This window comes from Anguilla anguilla, chromosome 8 (genome assembly GCF_013347855.1).
Source record: "Anguilla anguilla isolate fAngAng1 chromosome 8, fAngAng1.pri, whole genome shotgun sequence".
Classification (NCBI taxonomy): domain Eukaryota; kingdom Metazoa; phylum Chordata; class Actinopteri; order Anguilliformes; family Anguillidae; genus Anguilla; species Anguilla anguilla.
In genome coordinates, this window is record NC_049208.1 from 15,395,254 (window position 1) to 15,418,393 (window position 23,140).

At 46.8% G+C, this 23,140-nt stretch overlaps 4 protein-coding genes across 6 annotated transcripts; 2 read left to right on the forward strand and 2 right to left on the reverse strand.

Moving 5' to 3' along the window:
* Positions 1-1,306: 1,306 nt before the first annotated feature.
* Positions 1,307-4,090, reverse strand: fuz (fuzzy planar cell polarity protein). Its single transcript, XM_035430401.1, has 2 exons — positions 3,865-4,090; positions 1,307-3,438 (listed from the first exon to the last, which is right to left on the reverse strand). Exon 2 carries the CDS (start codon positions 3,109-3,111, stop codon positions 1,849-1,851), a length of 1,263 nt encoding a protein of 420 aa, XP_035286292.1. The 5' UTR covers positions 3,112-3,438; positions 3,865-4,090; the 3' UTR covers positions 1,307-1,848.
* A 74-nt stretch (positions 4,091-4,164) lies between these two features.
* exosc4 (exosome component 4) lies at positions 4,165-6,633 on the forward strand. The gene is made up of 3 exons (XM_035430403.1): positions 4,165-4,541; positions 5,092-5,298; positions 5,718-6,633. Exons 1-3 carry the CDS (start codon positions 4,371-4,373, stop codon positions 6,075-6,077), a joined length of 738 nt encoding a protein of 245 aa, XP_035286294.1. The 5' UTR covers positions 4,165-4,370; the 3' UTR covers positions 6,078-6,633.
* A 642-nt stretch (positions 6,634-7,275) lies between these two features.
* Positions 7,276-13,995, forward strand: gpaa1 (glycosylphosphatidylinositol anchor attachment 1). The gene is made up of 13 exons (XM_035430400.1): positions 7,276-7,395; positions 8,073-8,182; positions 8,462-8,641; positions 8,910-9,021; positions 9,226-9,373; positions 9,471-9,572; positions 9,834-10,030; positions 10,627-10,823; positions 11,178-11,331; positions 11,626-11,697; positions 12,455-12,651; positions 12,742-12,912; positions 13,186-13,995. Exons 2-13 carry the CDS (start codon positions 8,109-8,111, stop codon positions 13,427-13,429), a joined length of 1,848 nt encoding a protein of 615 aa, XP_035286291.1. The 5' UTR covers positions 7,276-7,395; positions 8,073-8,108; the 3' UTR covers positions 13,430-13,995.
* A 516-nt stretch (positions 13,996-14,511) lies between these two features.
* On the reverse strand, positions 14,512-21,579 carry LOC118234651 (ranBP-type and C3HC4-type zinc finger-containing protein 1-like). 3 transcript variants are annotated; one of them, XM_035431341.1, is made up of 10 exons: positions 20,946-21,579; positions 19,733-19,907; positions 19,261-19,350; positions 18,700-18,841; positions 18,355-18,445; positions 17,921-18,203; positions 17,359-17,471; positions 16,540-16,665; positions 15,850-15,933; positions 14,512-15,629 (listed from the first exon to the last, which is right to left on the reverse strand). In XM_035431341.1, exons 1-10 carry the CDS (start codon positions 21,204-21,206, stop codon positions 15,621-15,623), a joined length of 1,374 nt encoding a protein of 457 aa, XP_035287232.1. In that variant the 5' UTR covers positions 21,207-21,579; the 3' UTR covers positions 14,512-15,620. The 3 variants fall into 3 exon arrangements, with proteins under 3 accessions (XP_035287232.1, XP_035287231.1, XP_035287230.1); XM_035431340.1 differs by having other exon boundaries at positions 14,512-15,684; XM_035431339.1 differs by having other exon boundaries at positions 14,512-15,933; positions 20,946-21,570.
* Between the last annotated feature and the right edge of the window lie 1,561 nt (positions 21,580-23,140).

The window sequence follows — 23,140 nt, forward strand, 5'->3', positions numbered from 1 at the left end:
ATTGTTAAACCATCTGGATGCAAACTTACTGCTCCAGGACATATGTGACCCAGTGGTACATAATTTTAATTGCAAATGCAGCAAGAACAATGTACAGAAAAAGTTTTTGACTACCGGTAAGGTTTGCATGGAGACACACACACACAGCATTAGAACTACTGGGCAACATATGGTTAATGCACAGATCCTTTCTTATGTTTCATTTCTTCATAATCCCCCTGCTTCTTTAGCTGATACATTATTGCATAAAGTATTCTATATTTGCACAAAATTGCATTGCATTTGCAGGAGTAACTGATGTTAGTTCTACTTTACACAATGACTATATGAACTACATGACTTCAGGTCTAAAGTCAGAGGGGAAAATTGCTTTTCAGCATGTTAAGTACCAAGACAACGCTCATAAAAGTTGAATCATTAAACTTGAATCAATTAGCCTTGCTTTTCACATCATGAGACTTGCGTCTGGCACTCTGGCATTCTGAATATCCATTCTTAGCTCGGTAGAATCTGCTCCATAATCAAAAATTCAAATGATCAGATGGAACAGGTTCGCAGCTGCCAGATCCAGAACTGGGACTGCATTCTGAATAATAATTAAAAGAGGGACTGCATGCAAGGTTTAGACTAATAAATGTCTTTTTTTTTTCTTTCTTTTTTTAAAGAGCAAATGAGCTCGAAAAATGCAAAACAGCCACTTCAAAGAAAAACAGTTTTCATTTGAGAAACTGTTAAACTAAAATGTTCACATTTTATCAGTTAAGAGAATTTTATAGCATGTTTAAAGACATGTGGGTGAAATTCCACTGTGTTCTTTACGGGTTTACCATTATATCAATAGCCATGCCACGTGTTGCTTTTACCCTTATCTGTAATCTCAAATCAAAAGTCCTGACCTCTAAATGTAGGTTTTGTCAAATTGCAAAGGACAATTTTTCAATATAAAGTTAAACACTCTAATCAGGCCACAACATTAGCTGAAATAGGAATTAAATGTGTACCCTCCTGCTAGCAAGTCCAGTTTCCTAACCATGCAACTTGCTAGCAGGAAGGTACACATATGCAACACTGAACTTCAGTTATGAAATTAGCTATGAACTGCACACAATCTTAGTATTAATTCTGCTTTCTCAGAAAAACATTTCCAAACCATAAAATAACTCAAAGATTAAAACATTTCCATACTTACCCAGAAGAGGGAGACATGCCATGACAACCCAATCAAGTGCAGTATAAAGAATATAACTTCTGTCATGGAGTTTACTTCTTCTTTTCCAAACACAGACGAATGGATCAGGTCTCGATGCAAGGTGTAAATCATTTCTCTTTTTATTTACCTAAGTTCAAACATTGTTCACAAATATCAAAACAGAGAATAACTGATTGATTAAAGTTAATTTATAACATTATTACAAATACTTTGAAATAGGACAAAGCATTACATTCATCCAAAATATTCCATTAAGTCACAGATTCAGACCCGCTATAAATAACATCCACAATTACTGCAGATCCCACTGAAATAAATGCTATAAAAAAAACAGAAATGTATAGTCCTGTGTTTTTCCTTTAATTGGTAGCCACAATGAACAACAGTGTTCTGACAAAAATCATTACTTTCCAATAGCTCCTCACTTTCCTCAAAGAGCAGCTGTTATAGCCTACCTGTCATAATTTGTTATAAGCTGTTATGAGCACTGAGCTTTTTCCCTGCCCAAATACTGACACTGCACTTACAGTGTCTGTAACTGGGTTGCATTGTGGTCATGTGAGTTCCCACATCTGCAAGTCATTTCTGATTCAAGTATTAGAAGAGGGCCCCACATGCTTATCAGTGCCATCGTTGCCCTAAAAGCCGGTGCTGCTGGTGATGGCGGAGAGGGTGCGGGTGGCCAGGGAGCGCAGGGCGAATGTTGGCACGGAGATGGGCATCAGCAGGTAGAGCTGGTGCTGAGGGGTCTGAAGGCCGAAGAGCTTACACTCCTCCGTCACCAGGTAACACTGCACAGGCTGATGGGAGAAGCCCAGGGAGAAGTCCTCCTTGAGCGGGTCGCCCCGCCGCCTCTCTCCCAGTGCCCCCACCTCCTCGGGCCCAAAGTACCGCGTCGCGGCGAAAACGTAGAAGAGCCGGAGCAGTTCCCGGCACCGGGCGGGGCGGGGTCGGCCGGGGGGCATGTCCCCAGACCGCACGGTGGAGACGGCCCTGCTGGACTCCCGATTGATGAGCAGCAGGCCCAGGACGTCTCCGTGGAGCGCAACCGAGCCCGGCAGGCACCGCCCTCCGAGCGTCAGGCAACCGCGCAGTGTCTCCACCAGGGGGCACCAGAAGCGCGCCACCAGCTCGCTCTCGGCTGTCTGCAGGGAGGGGGCGGGGCCGCACAGCACGCACAGGTCCGCCCCCGGCAGCAGCTGGAACCGGAGGAGGCGGAGGGGCACCGTGGGGCTGCCCTGGGGCAGGAACACGGGGTGGTCGCAGGAGGCTGACCCGCTGAAGGTGCGCACCAGGGCGGACAGGAGGACCACCTCCTGGGGTGCCAGGCGCCACCACTTCTCCGTAGCCACCACGACCTTGCCGTGGACCAGCAGGCAGCCAAACTCGCTCTCGGCGGCGTGGGTGAAGGCGTCCAAAGCCTCCTGCAGTGGGCTGGGCTGCGGGGCCAGTAGGCAGTCAGCGCAGTGCGTCAGGTCCCCCATCCCGTCGCCAGCGCCCTCCAGGAAGAGGTCAATGAGCCGGTAGCAGGAGCGCAGGTCCCTTTTCAGGCGCTCCACATTGCGCACGGTCACCAGCTCATCTTGCCCCAGGACCAGCACCATGCAGTTCCACGTGTTCTCCAGCTGGCGGCGCAGCTGGAGGTCGTCCACGGCGCCGCCCTGCTCGCCGCTCACCGCGATGAGCATCACGCTCTCCTGGAAGACCTTCCAGACCACGCGGCCGCCGCTGTCCGTTTCGCAGCAGGACAGCGTGGCCCCCTGGCCCCCGCCGAACATGTGCACCCCGTTCAGAGACCCGATGACAGAGAAAGGGAGCTGCCTGGAGACGCCCCGGGAGAAGAGAGGCACGCCGCTGCTGGCCGTAAGGCACAGGAGCTGCACAGATCCCGCCTGGAGCATCGCGCACTGACATACAGCGCACAGCGGAGCAAAATGAAAAAAACACTACTCGGACCCACACCCATGTGCGTGCAGCTATCAGTGCAAGAACATCAGCAGAGATGTTCAGAAAACCAATGTGCAGAACAAATGTCTACATCACTGCACTTCATATAGCTGATGATCATTTGGGTTCCCCAAAAGAATGTGTATGTTTCAGAACCCTGGCGTCTCCAATTTTGGGTCAGCACACTCCAAGCAGATAAGAATCAAAAAATAAAGTTACCATACCAAGGCTGAGAATCATTAAACCAGGATAACTGCAGAGTAGTCTTCAAACGCGAATTCCTGTCATGGAGAGGAAAAAAAATAATTAGGGCCGTTATGAATGAATGAAATGCGTTCACTGAAGTGAGTGTAATATTAAGGTAAACGGACATGCCCGTAACCATGTCTGAACCTAGTAGCAGCTATGACAATTAGTGGTCACTAACGTTAAATTTGTCTTCCTTACTCACAAACAAGCTAGCTATGATATGGCCTCATTATCAGGTAACGAGTTAACTTGCTGAGTGGTGATGTCAATCTAAATTAACTAGCGCTAGCTAGACTAGCTAACTAAGCGATAGTATGATGAAACTTTCAGAAGCTTAAAAATTCAGCAGCTAACAAGCTGACGTTTATTTTCTCAACTGCATGCTGCGAACCAGTGGTTTTATTTTATATATGTATTTGATCTACATCCGTGGAAAATGACTGTAAAGCAGTTTTTACCTTTTCTCGGCTCTTCCGCGTCACTCCACTGTATGATTCGTTTCCACAGTAACCAGGATTTCTCTCCAGTATTTCCGTTTCCGTTGCAACAAATTTTTCAGCTGCATTTCAGATGCATTTCAGAGATACTTGATACCACTGAGCTTTACTGTAGTTTACAAGTTATTCCTTTATTTAAAGTGGTTATTTTAAGGTAACACTGTGTTCCAAAATACATTTTTGTAACTTCATCTTAATTTTTAACGAAAAAATAAATTTACCTATATTATAAACAAAACAAACTATTATTTGTACTTGTTAGCTAATTGTTGAAATATGTTTGCTATAAAAACAACATTCCAATATGTATTTATTCTAAAAGTATAGTTTTATTGTTTTGTGCTCCGAAGTTAACGGCGAGTACGAAAACGACAACCGCTGTGCCGTAGGCTATTGTATTATGGGTATTGTAGTTTACAACCACACGTGCGCATGTGAAAGTCTGACTCGTTGATCTCAAAGCAAACATGGCTGGCTTGGAGTTGTTGTCGGACCAAGGGTACCGACTGGACGGGAGGAAACCATCCGAACTTCGAAAAGTGCAAGCCCGCATGGGCGTTTTTGCACAAGCGGATGGGTCAGCCTACATCGAGCAGGGGAACACCAAAGCCTTGGCGGTGGTATATGGCCCTCACGAGGTGAGATGCCGGATAAGGGAACGGGCGACTGGCGTTGTAATTAACCTGGCTGTCTAGATAGCAAACAATTGTGTACCGTTGTTGCAAATATGTGCTAGTTAGAAAGCTACACATGGATAACTTAAACTTGCCAGTTACCTACCCTGTATAGCTAGTGTATAGAATATTACCATCCGCGATGTTTTTATATTAGATCGCTAAATTAGCTGACGAGATAGCCTGCTAGCATGTAGCCAATAAACCTTTTCAACATGTCAGAAAAGTGACATGCATCTTGAGATAAGTTACCTGCCCCAGATATCTAACCTGGGTAGCTTGATTTTGATATCTAGAAGAAAATAACAGGGGAGCGGCAGGTAGACATGAAATCCACATTGGCATATATAAAATTATTTTTTAAAATAGCCATAATTGCACGAGTGGCATTAAGTTATGGGGGGTAAGAAGTGAAAGCACTAATTAGCCCAGCAGTTGCATTAACCTAATAACTGACTTATGAGATATACAAGGTTCAGAAGGTATCCTCTTGACTCTCTATGCTGTTTCTCAGGTGCGTGGTTCACGCAGTAAGACTCTGCACGACCGCGCTGTCATCAACTGCCAGTACAGCATGGCCACCTTCAGCACAGCAGAGAGGAAGAGGAGGCCTCACGGTGATCGCAAGTCAAGTGAGATGAGCCTTCACCTCAAGCAGACCTTTGAGGCAGCTGTACTGACTCAACTGTACCCTCGCTCCCAGATTGATATCTACGTCAAGGTTAATAGTAATGCCAATAGTATTGAGATGAACTCACTGGTGTAATGAGCTGCTTTACTGGATATTGTTCTGTTCTACTTAAGATGTAGTAGTTATGTCCTAGTCTGTGCAACCTTTTAGGCCTCTTAACCCTCTAGCACCATAAATTTTTTTTACAGTTCTTGGTTTTTAGTAAACTGTTACGCAGATAACTATTTGTGGCCTCCACCTGCTCAAAATTGTTATGCCTTAAATTTAATAATGAAGTGATCACTGTGAAATGTTGCCTGTTGGAAGACATGAATCTGAGGACAGTTGCTACGTATGCCCTACCTGTGTACAGTATGATGAATCAGTTTTTTGCCAGATGTGTTGTGTAATTGCAGTGAGAACTAGAACACAGCAAGCCATGATGCCTGAAGCTATTCTCCCTCTCTCAGATCCTGCAGTCAGATGGGGGGAACTACAGTGCATGTGTGAATGCTGCTACCCTGGCGGTGATTGATGCAGGCATCCCAATGCGAGACTACGTGTGTGCGTGCAGCGCTGGCTTCGTGGAGGACACGCCCCTGGCGGACCTGTGCCACGCGGAAGAGAGCGGCGGGGGTACCTCTCTTGCCCTTGCTCTGCTTCCCCGAAGCGGCCAGATCGCCCTCCTGCAGATGGACGCGCGCCTGCACCAAGACCACCTGGACACGCTCATCGAGGCAGCCATGACAGCCTGCAAGGGTCTGAGTGATGTGCTGGACAGCGTTGTCAGGCAGCATCTGCAGGAGGTCTCTGTTCTGACCAGGGACTGAGGGGAAGTCTGGAGAGAGCAGGAAGAGTTAAAGCTGAGAGAGAGAACAGGGATAATGAGAAGGGTATGTGTTAAGGAAAGATAGAGAAACAAAGTGAGAGAATGAGTGACTGCTATGAAAGAGAAGTTTAGATATAAATGTAAAGGGTAGTAAGAGCTTTTGTTTGCTCCAATACACTTCAGAGTAATGCCAGTGGATAAAGATTGTCTAGGACTAGGCACAAAGAATACAAGGCATTATTTTTTATTTTCTGTATTTGAAACATCAGTGATGCACACAGTTGTTAATGACTGGGTGACTTGCTGTGCTTGTATTTCATGGCTTGTTCTGGTGAGGGATTCAGGCAGTTATTAATGTGAACGTAACTAGCAAAAGGGCAGAGGACCAGACCCCAACTGGAGGTTGAGTGTTGATCATATATACTACTAGTCCTGAAAATTCTTCCTCTGTTTAACTTATGGACACATGCCCATACTTGCAAGTGAAGAAGCCAAATATCAGGAAATTCATATGAGCATAGACTTACTCCAAATGTTCATTTCAAAATGCAGCCGTGTCATTCGGTTAAAAAAAAGTGGTCTTGTCGAGTCCACTTGTTTCCTCATAAGGCATTCATAGAGAAAGTGGGGGCTTGAACATTTTTTGGCTATTTGTTTTGTAATTGTATAGTTTGTGTTCTGTAGTTTTTTTTTTTTTTTGTTTATTTGATAAACTATACTTACATAACTTCTGTTTTGTGTATTTGTTCAGCACCCGTGTCAGTTAATTAACCAAAATTGTATGTGCATTTGATAGTAAATCAGATGAACCACTAGTGTGAATCTCGCAGAGCATCTCATAAGTATAGGTGCACAGTATATTGTACATCAAAAATATTGTGTTGGAGTTATGCTCATGTAGTCCAATTTTCCATTTAAGTTTAGAAGTAATATCCCTGTCATACACCCCGTTCAAAACATCGATAGCATACCGATGTGGGCAGTCAGCCCATACGGTATACTAAGGTATCGTAACAGAAAAAACGACACGTTGGCTAAAAGCGAAACGTAAAACTAGGTGAAACAAAAAAAGTTCCAGTTTAAAAAGAACGAGAAAGTGGTAGGGCAAGAAAGTGCACCTAGTATATTCCTCCAGTCCAACAGATAGCGTAACATCAAGCCACTGAACTGTATAAGAACATTGCATCAAACATTTTCGGTATTTACCGGAAGTGGGTCCGAAGCGTTACTTAGCCGGCTGGAAACCAGGAACAAGAACAGTAGCTGCACTTGCTGCAGTCTGGGTGTTTTCTACTTCGGCGTGCATTTTGCTTGGGAAGGTAAGACGTTTAGGAAAATGTTTGCGTTTTGTATTAGATTCACAAACACGTAATGCGTTCGATATTATAAGAAGTTGCATTTTATGATTAGCTGATGTAGCACGACACTGTTAGCTGGCGAGCTAGCTTCCAACGAAACCAATCAATAGGGTAAGCCAGGACGTTCCCATCACCTATTCATTGAAATTCACCTGCTTTGCTGAATTTTTAATTCTCAAATCCTTTAAATTTTGTTCTTGTTGCTGGAGATTTATACTACACAATGTATACCTTGTGTGACTTTACCTCCAAATGTCACCCTTTTAATAAATTATGCGATCCCAATGAACGCATTCGTCTTGTCACAGGCGTGGCTTGAGAACATTAGTTTGAATGTGTGTATGAATTCTTTCATACACTTACTACTTTAATTGCTTCTCATTTGTGCTAAACCTATTACCGTACGGGATCATTGATGTGTTAAGAATATTTATAACTTTCCTCCTGCTCTAAATGATTTTCTTGCGACTCTAATTGACAAGGCGGTAAGCAGGCTTTTCGTGATAAATTATGCGCGTGATGAAACACTAGATAGAAGAAGCTGAAGAGCAAGGTAGGGTGGACGTTCACACAGCTTCCACACAGTGGAAGGTGCTTCAGCTGGACTGATGAGGTGAGGTGTGTTTCGGTGTCTCCAGGCTCCTGCTCTGCGCCTGCTCAGAAAGGCCAGTGAGATGGGTCTGCTGTCAGATCCCAATCGCAGGAGGGCCCTGACCAACCTCCTTACTCGGCTGAACACCCCACTTTGGTGAGTCTGGTTAAGTCACCTGGAAAAGGCTCCATTATGTACAATTCAAATGACTTTTTCTTTACGGGTATTCCTGTGTGAAACCATTTGGTCCATAACTCTGTCTGATATCTCCCTCTCTGCACTATTCTGTCTAGCTTCTCTTTATTTTGTTATCACACTGTGGAAAGGATGTCAGTTGGGCATTACTAGGGTAATTTAATTGAAAATGATAACTTGTCTTTTCTCTCCATCGCTCTCTCTTTTCCCCCAACCCTGTCTCCTCTCTGTTCCTTTCAGCGTGGTGTGCTACTTGGCAGGTGTGGCATGGTTCATGGGCCTTGCGTTCGAACCTTTCACCCTGCGCACCTACATGTCTGAGAATGCCATGGGGTCCACTATGGTGGAGGAGAAGTTTGGGACGGGCGAGAGGGCCCTGGCAACTGCCAGAGAGTTTGCTGCTCACAAGAAGAAGGCAGAGTGAGTATCCTTTTTTACCCACTTCCTAATGAGAGAGACGGGCAGGAACTCTCCTGCCTCTTTCTCTCCTTCTACCTTCTCTATTCTCTCTCTGCATCTTTGCCCACACCCCAAATTCAAATTTATATTCAAACTGAATATGCTCAATGGTAAATTAATCTGTAAATCTATTAATTCCACGTTCATCAGAATATAACCATCAATGAGAAGGGCACATAAAAGTCAATGTTTCTTTCCTATTGTTTTCATGTCTCTCTCTCTCTCTCAGTGGGATGCCAGTAGACTGGTTGGTGAAGGCTATGCAGTCAAGGGGTCTGGAGGTTTTCACACAGAGCTTCTCTCGCACCCTGCCTTTCCCTGATGAGAACAAGGAGAGATACGTGAGTACACCTGAAGAAACACACACACGCATTGCTGAATAAAAAACTGAGTTAGGAATATTTCACATTGTCTTTATTGCACCATTTTGATTGTATTTCAAAGTTTTTTTTTACCATCTATTTAAATTTCTTTTATATTTTCACGTCTCATTCTGGTACTAACTGGTGTTCCTTTTCCCCTTCAAATGGACACCCTACCCCCAGATGGTGCGTGGGACTAATGTGTATGGAATCCTCCGGGCCCCACGAGCCCCACGTACTGAAGCGCTGGTTTTGAGCGCCCCCTGCAGTCCAGGCAACAGCAACAACCAGGCTGTGGGGCTCCTGCTGGGTCTGGCACAGTACTTCAGGGGTGAGAGGGACTGACTGGAACACTGCTTCTATTCTCCCATACACATGCTGTATGATCAGTGTATACAGATGTGTGTGTGTGCCTGTTGCTTTTGCAGGTCAGATTTACTGGGCCAAGGACATCATCTTCCTGGTGAATGAGCATGACCTGATAGGGATGCAGGCCTGGCTTGAGGGCTACCATCACACCAACACTACCGGTGGGTTCCACAGCACTCCTACCCTGTGTATATCTATTGTGATATATGTGGCTTTGCTGATTCTTTCTCTACTGTATAAGTTCTGTCATATGTTCTTTTGTAAGGACGCTGTGCTGTTCTACTTGGTAACAGCTATAACTGAAAGCAGTGTGTTTTGTGTGTGTGTTTGTATCGTGTGTGGGTGCGCGCTCGTGTGTGTGATCGTGTGTGTGTGTGTGTGTGTGTGTGTGTGTGCGTTTGTGTGTTTGTGTATGTACTCAGGGATGAGCTGGACTCCACTACATGGCAGGGCGGGCTCCATCCAGGCAGCTATGTCATTGGAGCTCAGCAGTGATGTGGTCACCAGTTTGGACCTGGTGCTGGAGGGGCTGAACGGGCAGCTGCCCAACCTGGACCTGGCCAACCTGTTCTACGCCTTCTGCCAGAAGATCGGCGTGCTGTGTACTATCCAGGGGAAGGTAAAGACTGAGCACCTTACACATCACCAATATTTACTCCACAAGGGGACAAAACCCAGGGAAATTTTGGATTGTACTTACCAAGCTTTGATATGACAGATGCCTATAGAATGTCCAACTAAACACTTTCCCCTGGTCAATTTTCAAATCATATACAGCCCTTTTCTAGAAATTACCAGTACAAATAAATACCATTTCCTATTAGACTTATATTCTACATTATATTTCTGAAGTAATGAAATGGGATGCCGACAATTATCTGTGCATGAGTTAAGAGTGCACGACACATGAGACGGAAGAGTGCAAAGAGCAGGGTTGTAATTCAACTGAATTTCCATGAAGTGGGGATATTTTAACCAAAACCTGCTCAATATCTAGAATCACCTTATCTCAAAACCTTATCTCCCCTCAAAAATGATTAATTACTAGAAGCTAACATTGTATATTGCGATTGGGCAAAATTTATTAAATAAATTCCCAAGCTTAACTTCACATGGAAAGTTTCTGGAAAGTTTCCAGGAATTTACTGGAAATTTTCCAACCCTTTGCTATACTAGACCACTGTAAACAGACTTACCCTGCCCCCTGCCCTCCAGCTCCAGAGAAACGACTGGGACTCCTCCTCAGGGTACAACCACGCTGTGCAGACCATGCTGCTCATGGTGCTGAAGCAGGCCAGCGGGCGGCCCTGGGGCGACCACGGCCTCTTCCTGCGCTACCACATCGAGGCCGTCTCCGTCCGCGGCATCAACAGCTTCCGCCAGTACAAGACCGATGTCACCACCGTTGGGAAGTGAGTGTCCATTAGGTGGGCCAGCCCTGTTCAGAGTGGGCGTGTCCTTGCGTGATGCACTGACACTAAATAGTTGTGATCTGAATGGCGCTAGTGACACACTCAAACCCATGTACACTTGTTAGTTTCCAAGGTTTCCAGTCTGTTAATTGGTCCATAGAGACCGAGTTTCCCCCTGTTCTTCATACAGGTTGAGACATTTGGCACACACCACTAATATACTGTACGTATCCAAAACTTACACACATACATTATATTCGCAAACTAATTGACACTGATACACATCTGAGACATATGAATTAATTTAATGTAGATTTATAACTGTGTGCGTGTGTGTGTGTTTTTCTTTCTCAGGCTGCTGGAAGGAATGTTCCGGAAGCTGAACAACCTCCTGGAGCGGCTGCATCAGTCCTACTTCTTCTACCTGCTGCCGTCGCTGTCGCGCTTCGTCTCCATCGGTTACTACATGCCGGCCTTTGGACTGCTGACCCTGATTCTGCTGCTTCGAGTATCCTCTAAATTTTTCTTGGTTCTTCAGCTCAACTCATGGGAACATTCTGGACTAAGGAGATTGGAATGTGTGTGTGTGTGCTGCAGGTCAAAGTGCTGATGGCGGCTGAGCCCGGAAAGCTCAAGAGGAGGGGGAGGTAGATTCAGGATAGCTGGGAAGGGCTGGAATGAACAGATGGTGAGAGTGGGACAGTGTAGAGGAATGAGAGGGAGAGAGTGAAGGTACAGAGGAGGATGTTGGGTAGTGGTGTTCTTCTCAAGTTGGTCAGCGTTGTTCTTGACTGCAGTGTATGCACTGGACCTGTGGGTTCAGCTGGGGACTCTGGCCACAGGCATGGAAGATGGACTTGCTGAGGGGGAGCAGGTTAGTCACTCAATGAATATCACTGTGACTGCCTTACACTGCTACTGCATGTAACCTTGACTGCATTACACTGCTCCTGCATATAACTGTGCCCCTGCCATACACTGCTCCTGCATATAACTGTGCCCCTGCCATACACTGCTCCTGCATATAACTGTGCCCCTGCCATACACTGCTCCTGCATATAACTGTGCCCCTGCCATACACTGCTCCTGCATATAACTGTGCCCCTGCCTCACACTGCTACTGCATAACACTGCTACTGCATATAACTGTGCCCCTGCCTTACACTGCTCCTGCATATAACTGCGCCCCTGCCTTACACTGCTACTGCATATAACTGTGCCCCTGCCTCACACTGCCACTGCATATAACTGTACCCCTGCCTCACACTGCTACTGCATATAACTGCGCCCCTGCCTTACACTGCTACTGCATATAACTGTGCCCCTGCCTCACACTGCCACTGCATATAACTGTGCCCCTGCCTCACACTGCTACTGCATATAACTGTGCCCCTGCCTTACACTGCCACTGCATATAACTGTGCCCCTGCCTCACACTGCTACTGCATATAACTGTGGCTGCATTAACTGCTACAGCATATTGACGACTGCCTTGCACTGCTACTGCATATAACTGCCGTAGATGAGATCAAGCGTGTGTGTATGTGTATGCGTGCTTGTGCACCAGCCATTATATCTTTGTAGACTTGGAGTGGCTTGTCCTTTCATCCCCCCCCCCCCTCTCGTGTCAGGCATCCAGCACCGGAGTTCTCTCAGTCCTGACCCCGGTGGTGATCAGTCACCTGACGGGCGGGGCTCTGTACATGCTGCCCGTCCTGTCCCAGGAGACGGCCGTGGAGCACTTCCCTGTGTCCGAGACCGAGGCCGTCGTCCTGACCGCCATCGCCATCTACACAGCTGGCCTGGCCCTGCCCCACAACACACACAGGTACGCGCACGCACACCCACACACTGATACGCACACACGTACACATATATGCGCACACTCGCGCACACGCATGCTCTCTCTCCCCCTCAGGGTGCTGTCGGGCGAGGGCACTGAACAGGGCTGGAGGGTGCTGAAGCTGGTGGCGGTGCTGTACATGGCCGTCCTGCTGGGATGCACCGCCCTCATCAACTTCTCCCTGGGATTCATCCTGGCCCTCACGCTGGTGCCCATCGCTGCCTTCGTCACCCCACACGTGCCCAGGTAACACACTCCCTCATTCTCTCACACAAGCACATCTCTGCTTTCATCACCCACACCTGCCCAGGTAACACACTCCCTCATTCCCCCAAGTGGGGGCTATAACATTAATGTGCTTAGTAGTATTCCACATTCTCTCTGGCCTGTTGAGGTGCTCTGTCTAAGTGTAGTAATGTTCTTATCTGTCATTACAGTCACTCTGCAGTGAAGGTGCTGTCCAGTAGAAGATGCTCTTTGTGAATGTAGTAACATTGTCTCTCTCCCTGTCCCATCCAGGGTGCTGTATGCCTTCCTGATGGTGGCTCTGAGCCCTGGCTTCACGCTGCTCTACTGTGTGTTCGTGTACCAGGAGCTTCAGGAGACTCCGGTGTCCCTGCTGGACGGCTGGAACATCTTCCTGTCCGTCATCTCCCAGGGCATCCTGGACCACAGCCTGTACGGCTCCCTGGTCTACCCCCTGCTCTCCCTGTTTGTCTACCCCTGCTGGCTTCTACTGTGGAACATCCTGTTCTGGAAGTAGACCTGACAGGGGAGGAGTCAGCGGGAGGGGCCCGGCTTCAAATGGGTCAGGGCGGGAAGGGGAGAGGGGTGTCTGGCTGGAGTACCACATGCTCAGATCACCTGGGTTAGGAAACTAATTACAGCAGTGAGTTCTGTGGGACTACCAAGGCTGAGGATTGGGTGAATTTTGAGGGTAGGGGCCTAGACTGAGGGTGATGGCTGTGGAGGAGATCAGGGGAGAGGAGTGATGGCTGTGTGTGGGGGTGAGGTCAGAGGTCGCCCGTGTGGTGGCAGTGTTAGGCTGTGTTAAGACTGGCAGCAGAGGGCCATTGTGCAAGCTTTTACACTACAACCAAAACCGGAGTCAAAGGCCTGGCTTTGATGAGCATCTCATTAAGTCAAGGCTATGTAACTGATCATGGGAAATACATCACCTAATCCCCGTCCTTTACCAAACACTGGACTGCCAGCCACTGTGGCAACTACTGATCACGAGTTTTAATGTTTTTATACATTTTTGTTTTAACATTTTCTGTATCCCCATGATAATTTATAAATAAAAATTGTTTTTTTTTCCCCCTGTAACAGTGTGTTGTAATTTTATCACAACCAGACTGGTCATGTTAAGAGACTGGTCCCTCCCACCATGTACTCCATGATTTTTAGATTAATGTTCCAGGGGAGATTTAGTCAGTTATATTTAGCCAGTTAATGCATAGCCTAAATTAGTCTTCACTCCAGATGTTAAATTGCTGATAGTCTGGAAGTTGACCTTTAATAGCCTAATCTTCCTGCAGTCTGGCTTGCACATGCAAACCCAATGAGTGGTGCAGAACAAATACCATGACCAATCATAACGTTTTGCACATGCTAAGGTCTCAGTAAATCAGGCCTTTGGTTGGGTTGAAAGTGAATAAAGCAATGCTGCTTGGCTGCCTAGAGGACATGGTAAAAGGTTCTATTAAGCCTTACCTGCAGTATACCCTTTCTTCTTAAATAATTATTTCAGCAATTAATTTACGTTGGGGATAAGGATAAGAGTGTTCTGGAAGAGGTGAACAGTAACATAAGGCAGAAAAAAGGCAGGATAATGCATTTACATAAATTTTAAACATTTTAATAGGTCTTTTACAATAATACATGTTATCTGCATTTCTCCTAAGGAACTCAACAGATGATGCATCGTCATTTCTTTACACGCATTTACATACTTTTGCTCGTTTTGAAAGCCACAGGCCTTTTCCGATTGCTCCAGAACTACCCTGCAATGACTGGCGCTCACAGAACTAAGCCGGTGATTCGTGCACACGACTCACCGGGCATGTCCTTGACTCATATTTACATAATACAACACTTAATACAATGCCATTTAAAATAAAAGCACTTTAAAACACTGGCAATGAGCTGTTGGTCCTTTGGACCAACCACCCCTCCTCCCCTCAGATGAGCTGGCACCAGTACACATGACATCACCGGGAGGGTGGGAGGAGCTTTCAGCACACACGTTCACAGTAAATTTAGACAGAATGACAAACAGAAACAATACATCTCGTATATTACATATCCACATATTATTTTTTCTTGCACAAATAAAACAACCAGTCCTTACGCAACTGACAATACTCCCATGCTGAAAAGAAATCTGTTGCCCGCTCTACAGCATGAGTGTTATCAGTCAGTACAGGGACTATCGTAGCACAGTATAAACCGCGGTTCCTGCTTTGGGCTGCAGGGGGTACCTATGCTTCAGTTTGCTTCTGTCTCTGCACCAGAATGCAAGTCAACCAACTATTGGCGATGGTTAGTACACCAAGTACGTATTTGCAGTACAAGGCATGAGTCTGTATGTTTGTGTATACATACCTGTGTGGTGTGTTGTATGCCAGTCCTGTCTTTGGGCAGATTCATGGTATCCAGTCTGTGTGTGAGTGTGGTCAGTAGTTCTGTCTATGGGCAGATTCATGGTATGCAGTCTGTGTGAGGGTGTGGTCAGTAATCCTGTCTATGGACAGGTTCATGGTATGAAGTCTGTTGTGTGGGTGTGGTCAGTAGTCCTGTCTGTGGGCAGGTTCATGGTATGCAGTCTGTGTGTGGGTGTGGTCAGTAGTCCTGTCTGTGGACAGGTTCATGGTGTGCAGTCTGTGTGTGGGTGTGGTCAGTAGTCCTGTCTGTGGGCAGGTTCATGGTATGCAGTCTGTGTGTGGGTGTGGTCAGTAGTCCTGTCTGTGGGCAGGTTCATGGTATGCAGTCTGTGTGTGGGTGTGGTCAGTAGTCCTGTCTGTGGACAGGTTCATGGTGTGCAGTCTGTGTGTGGGTGTGGTCAGTAGTCCTGTCTGTGGACAGGTTCATGGTATGCAGTCTATGTGTGGATGTGGTCAGTAGTCCTGTCTGTGGGCAGGTTCATGGTATGCAGTCTGTGTGTGGGTGTGGTCAGTAGTCCTGGTCGTGCGGCGGGTTTTGGTTATACTGCAGCGATCCGTTCAGTGCTGCCGCCCCACCCAGCTCTTCCCTCCTCCCTTTCTCCTTGGAAACGGACAGACAGGAGCGAAGCAGAGGTAAGTATGTGGGACTCTGCTTCAGCCCTAGGAAATCTGTACAATCTCACAGGACAAACAATGCCGGCTACAGACCAATGCATACTTCCACCTGAATGACTGACAGCATTAATTTTATATTCTTAGTTTCGAATGGACATGCACATATGCCATTGTGTCTTTGAATATTTTAACCTTTCAATGAGGTCATCCATTATTAAAACATATTGTCCTTTGCCCTTGTTTTATGAAATCCGGACACAATTTATAGAAGGAAATGTGTTGGTTTTAAGAAGAAATTACTTCCTTCCTTCAAGTGTAGTAGGAGTATTTACTCCGATCCCCCCAGCTAGACGGGATAAATCTAGACCTCAGTGCAGGGTTGTAAGCCCAGAATTCTGGGCCCTTTGCATATGCAGTCTCTACGGGCCCCTTTCAAAGCAACCTTTTCAGTCCCAGACTTCTGAGCCCCACCCCCCCCTCATTCCAGGCCTCCCTGTTTGGGGCCCTCCCCTGCCCACATCCAAGCCTGATGCACTACCATCCGAAAGGCTACGCTGATCCTGGATCAGCACGCCTGCAGGTGAGTCCCTACCTGGTGCAGGCGGTGTGGGTCCGGCGGGTCCTGTCTGTAGCTCGGGGGCCGGTCAGTGCTGCAGATCTCACAGCCGGGACGAGTGGGCTTGTTTATGAAGGTACACGAGGGACACGACCATCCCAGCTGGAGAGAGGGAGGGAGGGAGAGAAGGACAGAGAGAGAGGGAGGAAGAGTGCGACAGAAAGAAGTAGGAAGAGAAGGACAGAGACAGAGGAGAGGAGAAAAGATGGACAGAGAGACAAAGGGAAGGAGAGAGGCAGGGAGGAAGGGAAGGACAGAAAGACAGAAGGGATAGGCAGAGAAAGCAAAAGATGGAGAAAGAAAAGAAGGAGAGCAATGAGAGACAGAAAGAGAGGAACACAAAATAATTAAGATGACAAGAGTGCGAGAGATAAGAACACGTAGGTGTGTTTTGGTGTGTTAGTTAATATCTGTGTTTGTGTACTGTATCTAGGGACAAGGGGAAATGTTATATGTTTTTATGCTAAAGGTGAGCTGCTATCAAGCCTGCATTTCATGACATTTAACTTCCTGTATGGGTACTGAACATCAGTGCTTTGGTGTATACAAGAAGTAGCTGCGTATCTGTAACTATAAGACAACTAAAAAACTACCTTGGCGTTTAGGTAAATGGTACCCATGTATCATATTGAACAGTTATTACCTGGATAAGCATGCCATAGGGTGGACTTCTTGTTTAATAAGAGCAGAAGTGTGGCAATGTGTAATGTAGACAGGTGTGTTTTGGTTGTGTTTACAGTATGTAGGTATTTTTGTGTGATACTGGAGTGTGTGTTTCAGTATGTATGTAGGTACCTGTGTTTTTGGATTATTTGGGACTGGGGCTTCATTCAGATGTAGCTGGTCAAGGTTCAGGAGGTCCCGGATTTCACCAACACCAAGTCTCTCAGACCCGCCCCCACTATTGCCTAAACAACCAATCACAAGACATAAATACAACAAAGAAACGTAAGCACGAATCAGCAAATTTCGTACCTGCAGCTCACTCAATGTGTGCCTCTCCACTGCTTGTGTGTTAGTTGCTGTGCAACAGCGTGTTATGGTGCAACAGAGCATCAGGCTGTTACAAGGTGTTGCAATGCATCAGGGTGTTACAGTGTTACAATACATCAGTGTGTTACAGGGAGTTAGAATGCAAAATTATGTTACAGTTTCACAGAATATTAGTGTGTTACAGGGTGTTACAGTGTTAAAATGCATCAGGGTGGCACAGGGTGTTACAATGAATCAGTGTGCTACAGGGAGTTACAATGCAAAATGGTGTTACAGAGTCACAGGGCACTGGTGTGTTACAGGGCGTTACAGTGCTAAAATGCTTCAGGGTGTTACAGTATTACAGTGCATCAGTGTGGCTCACCCGTGGTGCCGTGGGACAGTCTGGAGGGCAAGGTGCTGTAGCCCCTCCAGTCCTGGGACGCGGGCCCGTTGCTGGGCGGTGGGGGGGCCAGCAGGGCGCTCTCCTGGTCCTGCTGGCACATCTGGCGGCTCAGACGGGCCTGGCGCGCCGAGAGGAGGTACAGGAAGGCCGTGTCCCGGTCCCGCCGCACCCCGTAGGACGCCAGCGAGCGCGGCTCCGCGCACAGGCACTGCCCGATCACCCAGCGCTGCACCCGCGGGTGGAACCCGTACTCCAGGAACACCTGAGACAGCGAGACGCGCGTCACCCAACCGCTCACTGAGCTCATCCCACATCCGGCCAATCAAAACACTGGAACCCAACAGCGGCGAAAGCCTTTTTCACCACAGGCACATTTAACGTAGGTAAGCCCTGGCTGGAGAATTTGGCCGAACCTGCTGCTTGAGCGACGCAATGGTCATGTGGGGGAAGACTTTCACCGTGATGCAACAGGAAGAGGAAGCGTCCTCCACCGCCACAGCCAGACTAAAAGAGAGAGAGAGGTCACAGTCACACAGTGCTCTCCCATTGGCCGAAACCCCAACGATTCTGATGACCACACAAACTGGGCCGCAACCATTGATTACTTTGGAGGAATGCTGCGCTGAGCACTTGTAGATTCCATTCTTACAGTTCCTCCTCAGGACTTCAATCCTTGGTCATCAAAGGGCTTCAGTCATTAGCATTTTACAGAATCCGGCAGTGGGTTCGGTGTAGTGACTCGGGCACCCTTATCTCACCTTATCTCTGTGTCCATGTAGTTCTTCTCAGAGAGCTGCATCTTGAGCGCCACCTGCTGGCGGGCCAGGGTTGTGGCCAGCTGTGAAGCAGCCTGCGTGTCCCCTGCTTCGATGGCTCGCGTCAGCTCCACACACAGCTCCTCTGGAGGAATGGAGAGAGGCCAAAAAAAAAAAAAAAAAAGGACAAGAGAGCAAAGGGAAGTGGGATAGCATGAGGCATCAAGGCACATGACTAAGACAAAGGCGCTGAGCATAGCCATATAGTCCGGTAAACTCAAATCTGGCCCTGGAGGCCCGTGATATAGTTGGTTTTCACTCATCCCCTCTAATCAGGACCGATTTAAACCTGGGACACCAGCAGTACTACTGACCTCGAGGGCCAGATTTGAGTATCCCTGCAGCAGGTCAGTCAGGAGCGTAGATGGGCTGAATGGCCTGTTCTTGTCATTGCATGTTCTTGTGCGCTAAATGCGACAAAGCACAGGGGGGAGAGGCAGGAAGGGGCCGACAGGAAGTGGGCAGCAGAGACAGAGCAGGGAAAGAGAGAGGGCCACAGCTGACCTGTGCTGTATAAGGGGAGAGAACCATGCTGTTCTGCAGGCTCCGGGTTGGGCTGTTTCTCATCGACCAGCAGGGGGGAGCTGTCTGCCACTGAGAGAGAGAGACAGAGAGAGAGCGAAGAAACAACGTGGCTGGGATTGTCAACTTGAGGGAATGTGGGGTAAGTGACAGTGGTGGATGTGCAGCTATTGTGCAAAACGCGTTACCAGAGGCAGAATCAAACAAACTCAGCCCGGTCCTCGCAGCAAACAGACAAACACAACAAAGGGGACCCAGGGTACTACAGAACAACTCTGGTGAAAAGTGATGTGTGTATTTAGTCAAGAAGGATGGTGCGAAACATGAACACTAGAAGGGACCAAACAGCAACAAAGGTCAATGTTGAGGTAGCAGCTGGACTCCCAAGAGAACAAAATAAAAGCAACATGAACTACCTTGTCTTTGTCCACCCTTGCACCCGCAACAAACATACCTCTGTGGGCCTCCCTCAGGGATGACATCACCACGGTGGCCCACTCCTGCGCCTCCTTCTCACAGCGGAAGTTGAAGCTGATGCGGTCGTGGGGGGGTGTGTCCAGACACAGCTCGTGACAACGTGGGGACTTGACCTCGTAACGCACAGAGCGCAGATCGAACTCCACGATAGGCTGAGAGAGAGAGAGATGAAAAAAAGTGTTAGGGAGCAAGAGGAAACAGGGAGTGATAGAAGACAGACAGGGAATGCGAAAGAATGGGGGATAGTGAGGAGGGAAAGTGGTTTTCACAAAGATGCTTCCCATTACCGACAACACTGAAGAGAATCTTTAGCATGCCCTCTAAAACAATTTTGGCCATCCGTTACTTTTCCAGTGAAATAAAGGCATAAAGTTATCCGCCAATCATTTATACTTAATTGAGTTTTGGGATAATAAATCTGACTCACCCACAATTAACAAGTCTTTTGTCAGAAATAATTGCACCTAAAGAACATTTTTGGCAATACAAGTTTTTAAACGGTGTCAGTTTGAGATATACTTACTGGTATAACCCTCCAACAAAATAACCTACTACATAAAAATTAATTGGCAAGGGAAATGTCTACGCATGTGGGAATCACAATTATGCATCAGATGAAATGTCAAGACTTCTAGTTTGCTGAGTGCATGCAGAAGACCTCAGAACATCACACGAAGAAACGAACACCTAAGGTGACAGTCGTAACAATACCAATGGTCACTCTGAATGACGTGTAGATGGAACACATCGTCTCAACAAACACAGACTCAAACAGCATGCCACAGCAAAGATGATGACGATATGCAGTCATTTTAACTCACTGATCTACCCTATTATCCAAACTGGTAAAATAACACTGGCGAGAGTCGTACCAGCTCTCAGGGTCTCCAGTGGTTTATAGTCCACTGAATTCGGGTCGATGTCACACAGATCTTACTTCGTGAGCGTATTGGTGGCAAACTATCACGACACGAACCGCCGAAGGGAACTGTTGGCCCAATTGCTAAAAACAACACATGATTTACCGTTGCTGTGTTTCGGTTAGTCTAACCGTGTTCACTTTTACTAAATGTCGACTGCGACAACGTTACGCACATAGAGGCATACTTGTGAACACGCCACGAGCTACAAATTACACTCGACCGAAAACACGCTAACAACACAACAACCACTGCACGACAGTCTCTTACCACACTCCTACGGGTACCGTTAGCGTCCCTCAGGGCAAGGCGGAATTCCCCGGCCCGGCCCGGGTCCATGCTAAGCTGAAGGCGGAGGCACTCATCTCCGGCTCCAGGAAGACATAACGGACGGATCCCTGAATGGCACACTGACACCCGCACCGACATTAACACGGTGTGGCAGCTGGCCTGCGAAGGCATGGCCCGGGGTACAGGCGGGGATGGTGCCGGTGGAGGCGTGTGAGCCCACCCGCCCGAGCTCAGCGCCATGACGCTGGCCCTCCAGGCGGGGGAGGGGACGTCTTACCACGGCGTTTAAATGATGACTTTCTCCACCGCGGTGACCCAGCACGTCTGACGGTATCCTTTGTTTATGTGAGCGAAGAAATGTGCAGGCTCCTCCACTTCATTTCCCCAGTCAGATATCACACAGGGCGTCCCAAAACAACAGGAAACCAGTCCGCCCTATCTCTGCCTCCCATGAAACTCCGTCCTCGAAGATACGGTCCTAACTTGGTGCAGCGTAAGCACTCGGCCCCACCTGCTTGTACTAGGGGGAAATTAAGTCATTAGTTGACACTAGACTGAACTACACATCGCGCTCCTCTTCCTCATACAATGCAAGAAGAAAACCTTGTATCCAACGAGCGAGTTTGCCGTGAAGAACGCGTCCTCTTATTTCACGTGGATAGTGCATCGTATTATATGCAAATGCTTCTTTTTTCATTTTACCATCTGAAGAGAATGTTAAAATTCAAACTCTACATCGAAGTGTCAAATAATTAAAATTTCCTCATGGATCCCTCAGAGTCAGAGCAGTGTGGGGACTCCTGTCCCGAAGGCTAGAAAGGCTTCTCCTGCAAGTATTTTGGTATCAAGTATTTTGGACTTCAGAGTGTGCGCAAGTTCAGAGAGTGAACTAACTTTCGGCACTCTGTATACTGAACAAAAGTGCATCAACAGTTAAAACTTCTCACTTATCCAACATATTAATATTTGTGTTAGATTTAATTTGGTCTTTATTATGAAAAATATTTTCAATTAAATTGCTGAATTTGTTGATTGGAAAAGCAACCTGTTGAATCAACCTTTATCAAAATGTACAACTCACGACCAGATTACCAAACCACAGCCTGTTTCTCCCAAAATAGTCCTAAGGAAACCAAAATTAAAGCTCAAAAACCAAAAGACAGCCAAATATTCTAGAAAGCCAGATGAAAATGTAAAAATTCTAGATGAGCTGTAAGACAAAAATGTCAGACCCTGCACACACCAACACCAATAAAACAACAGGCCCACGGGCATGGTTAAACAGCAGATATGAACGCCCAAATGTCCACCGCAACTGGATGAACGACCCCCAAAAACGCCTAGTCACCAGTAAAAAAGTAAAAAAGGAAGTTTCACATTTTATCTATGCAAGAGGGGAGATGGATTGGTTGAGAGAGAGGGGGGCAACATGGCTGTGCTGATTGGCTGAGGTATTGGAAGGGTGGTGTGAGAACAGGGTCATCTGAAAGGTGAAAAATTTATATTTAAAAGTTGCCTTATGTAGTTGGAAGCAGGGCTAAGCACTATATTATCAAAAGATTCACTGTGTCATTGTCTTTATAAAGAACCAAACATGATTATGTTAGGAGATAATCCAGCTCAGCTTTAGCATATCTCTTTAAAAAAATGGAAGTTTACTTCTGCTTCTAACAAGAGATGATATTTGTCAACAAATAATTGTGAAATCTTGCCATTTGCAATCGCCACCTTGAGGCAAAAGAATTTCCATGTAACAAAACTAAATTGTACCATTGCTTTCCTCTTGAAACTGGAACTGCTCCAAAAAATGCAGATTTCAGATATCAGGCCTCAACAAGCATCTATTTTGACTCAATGATTTTCAATCAATGATTTCAATCAAATATCAGAGATTGCATTCAAAGGAAGATGATCCTTTTTAAGAGGATTCTTTTGCCAGCTGGGTCGCTGAGTCCATAGTTTGGGTGTCCTGTGTCATTTTGTGTTGGTGTGGGTGCACTCTCTCTCTGTCCATGTGGAAACCAACAGTGTTTTTCATGGAACTGCAGCATCTTCCCCCAGGGGTGTCACACCGGTGTGTGGCAATAGACTAAGGGAAAATGTATCGAGGCATATTACAGGTACACTGAGAAAAGCACTAAAATGCGCATGAGTTAAAGAAATACAATGTTCAA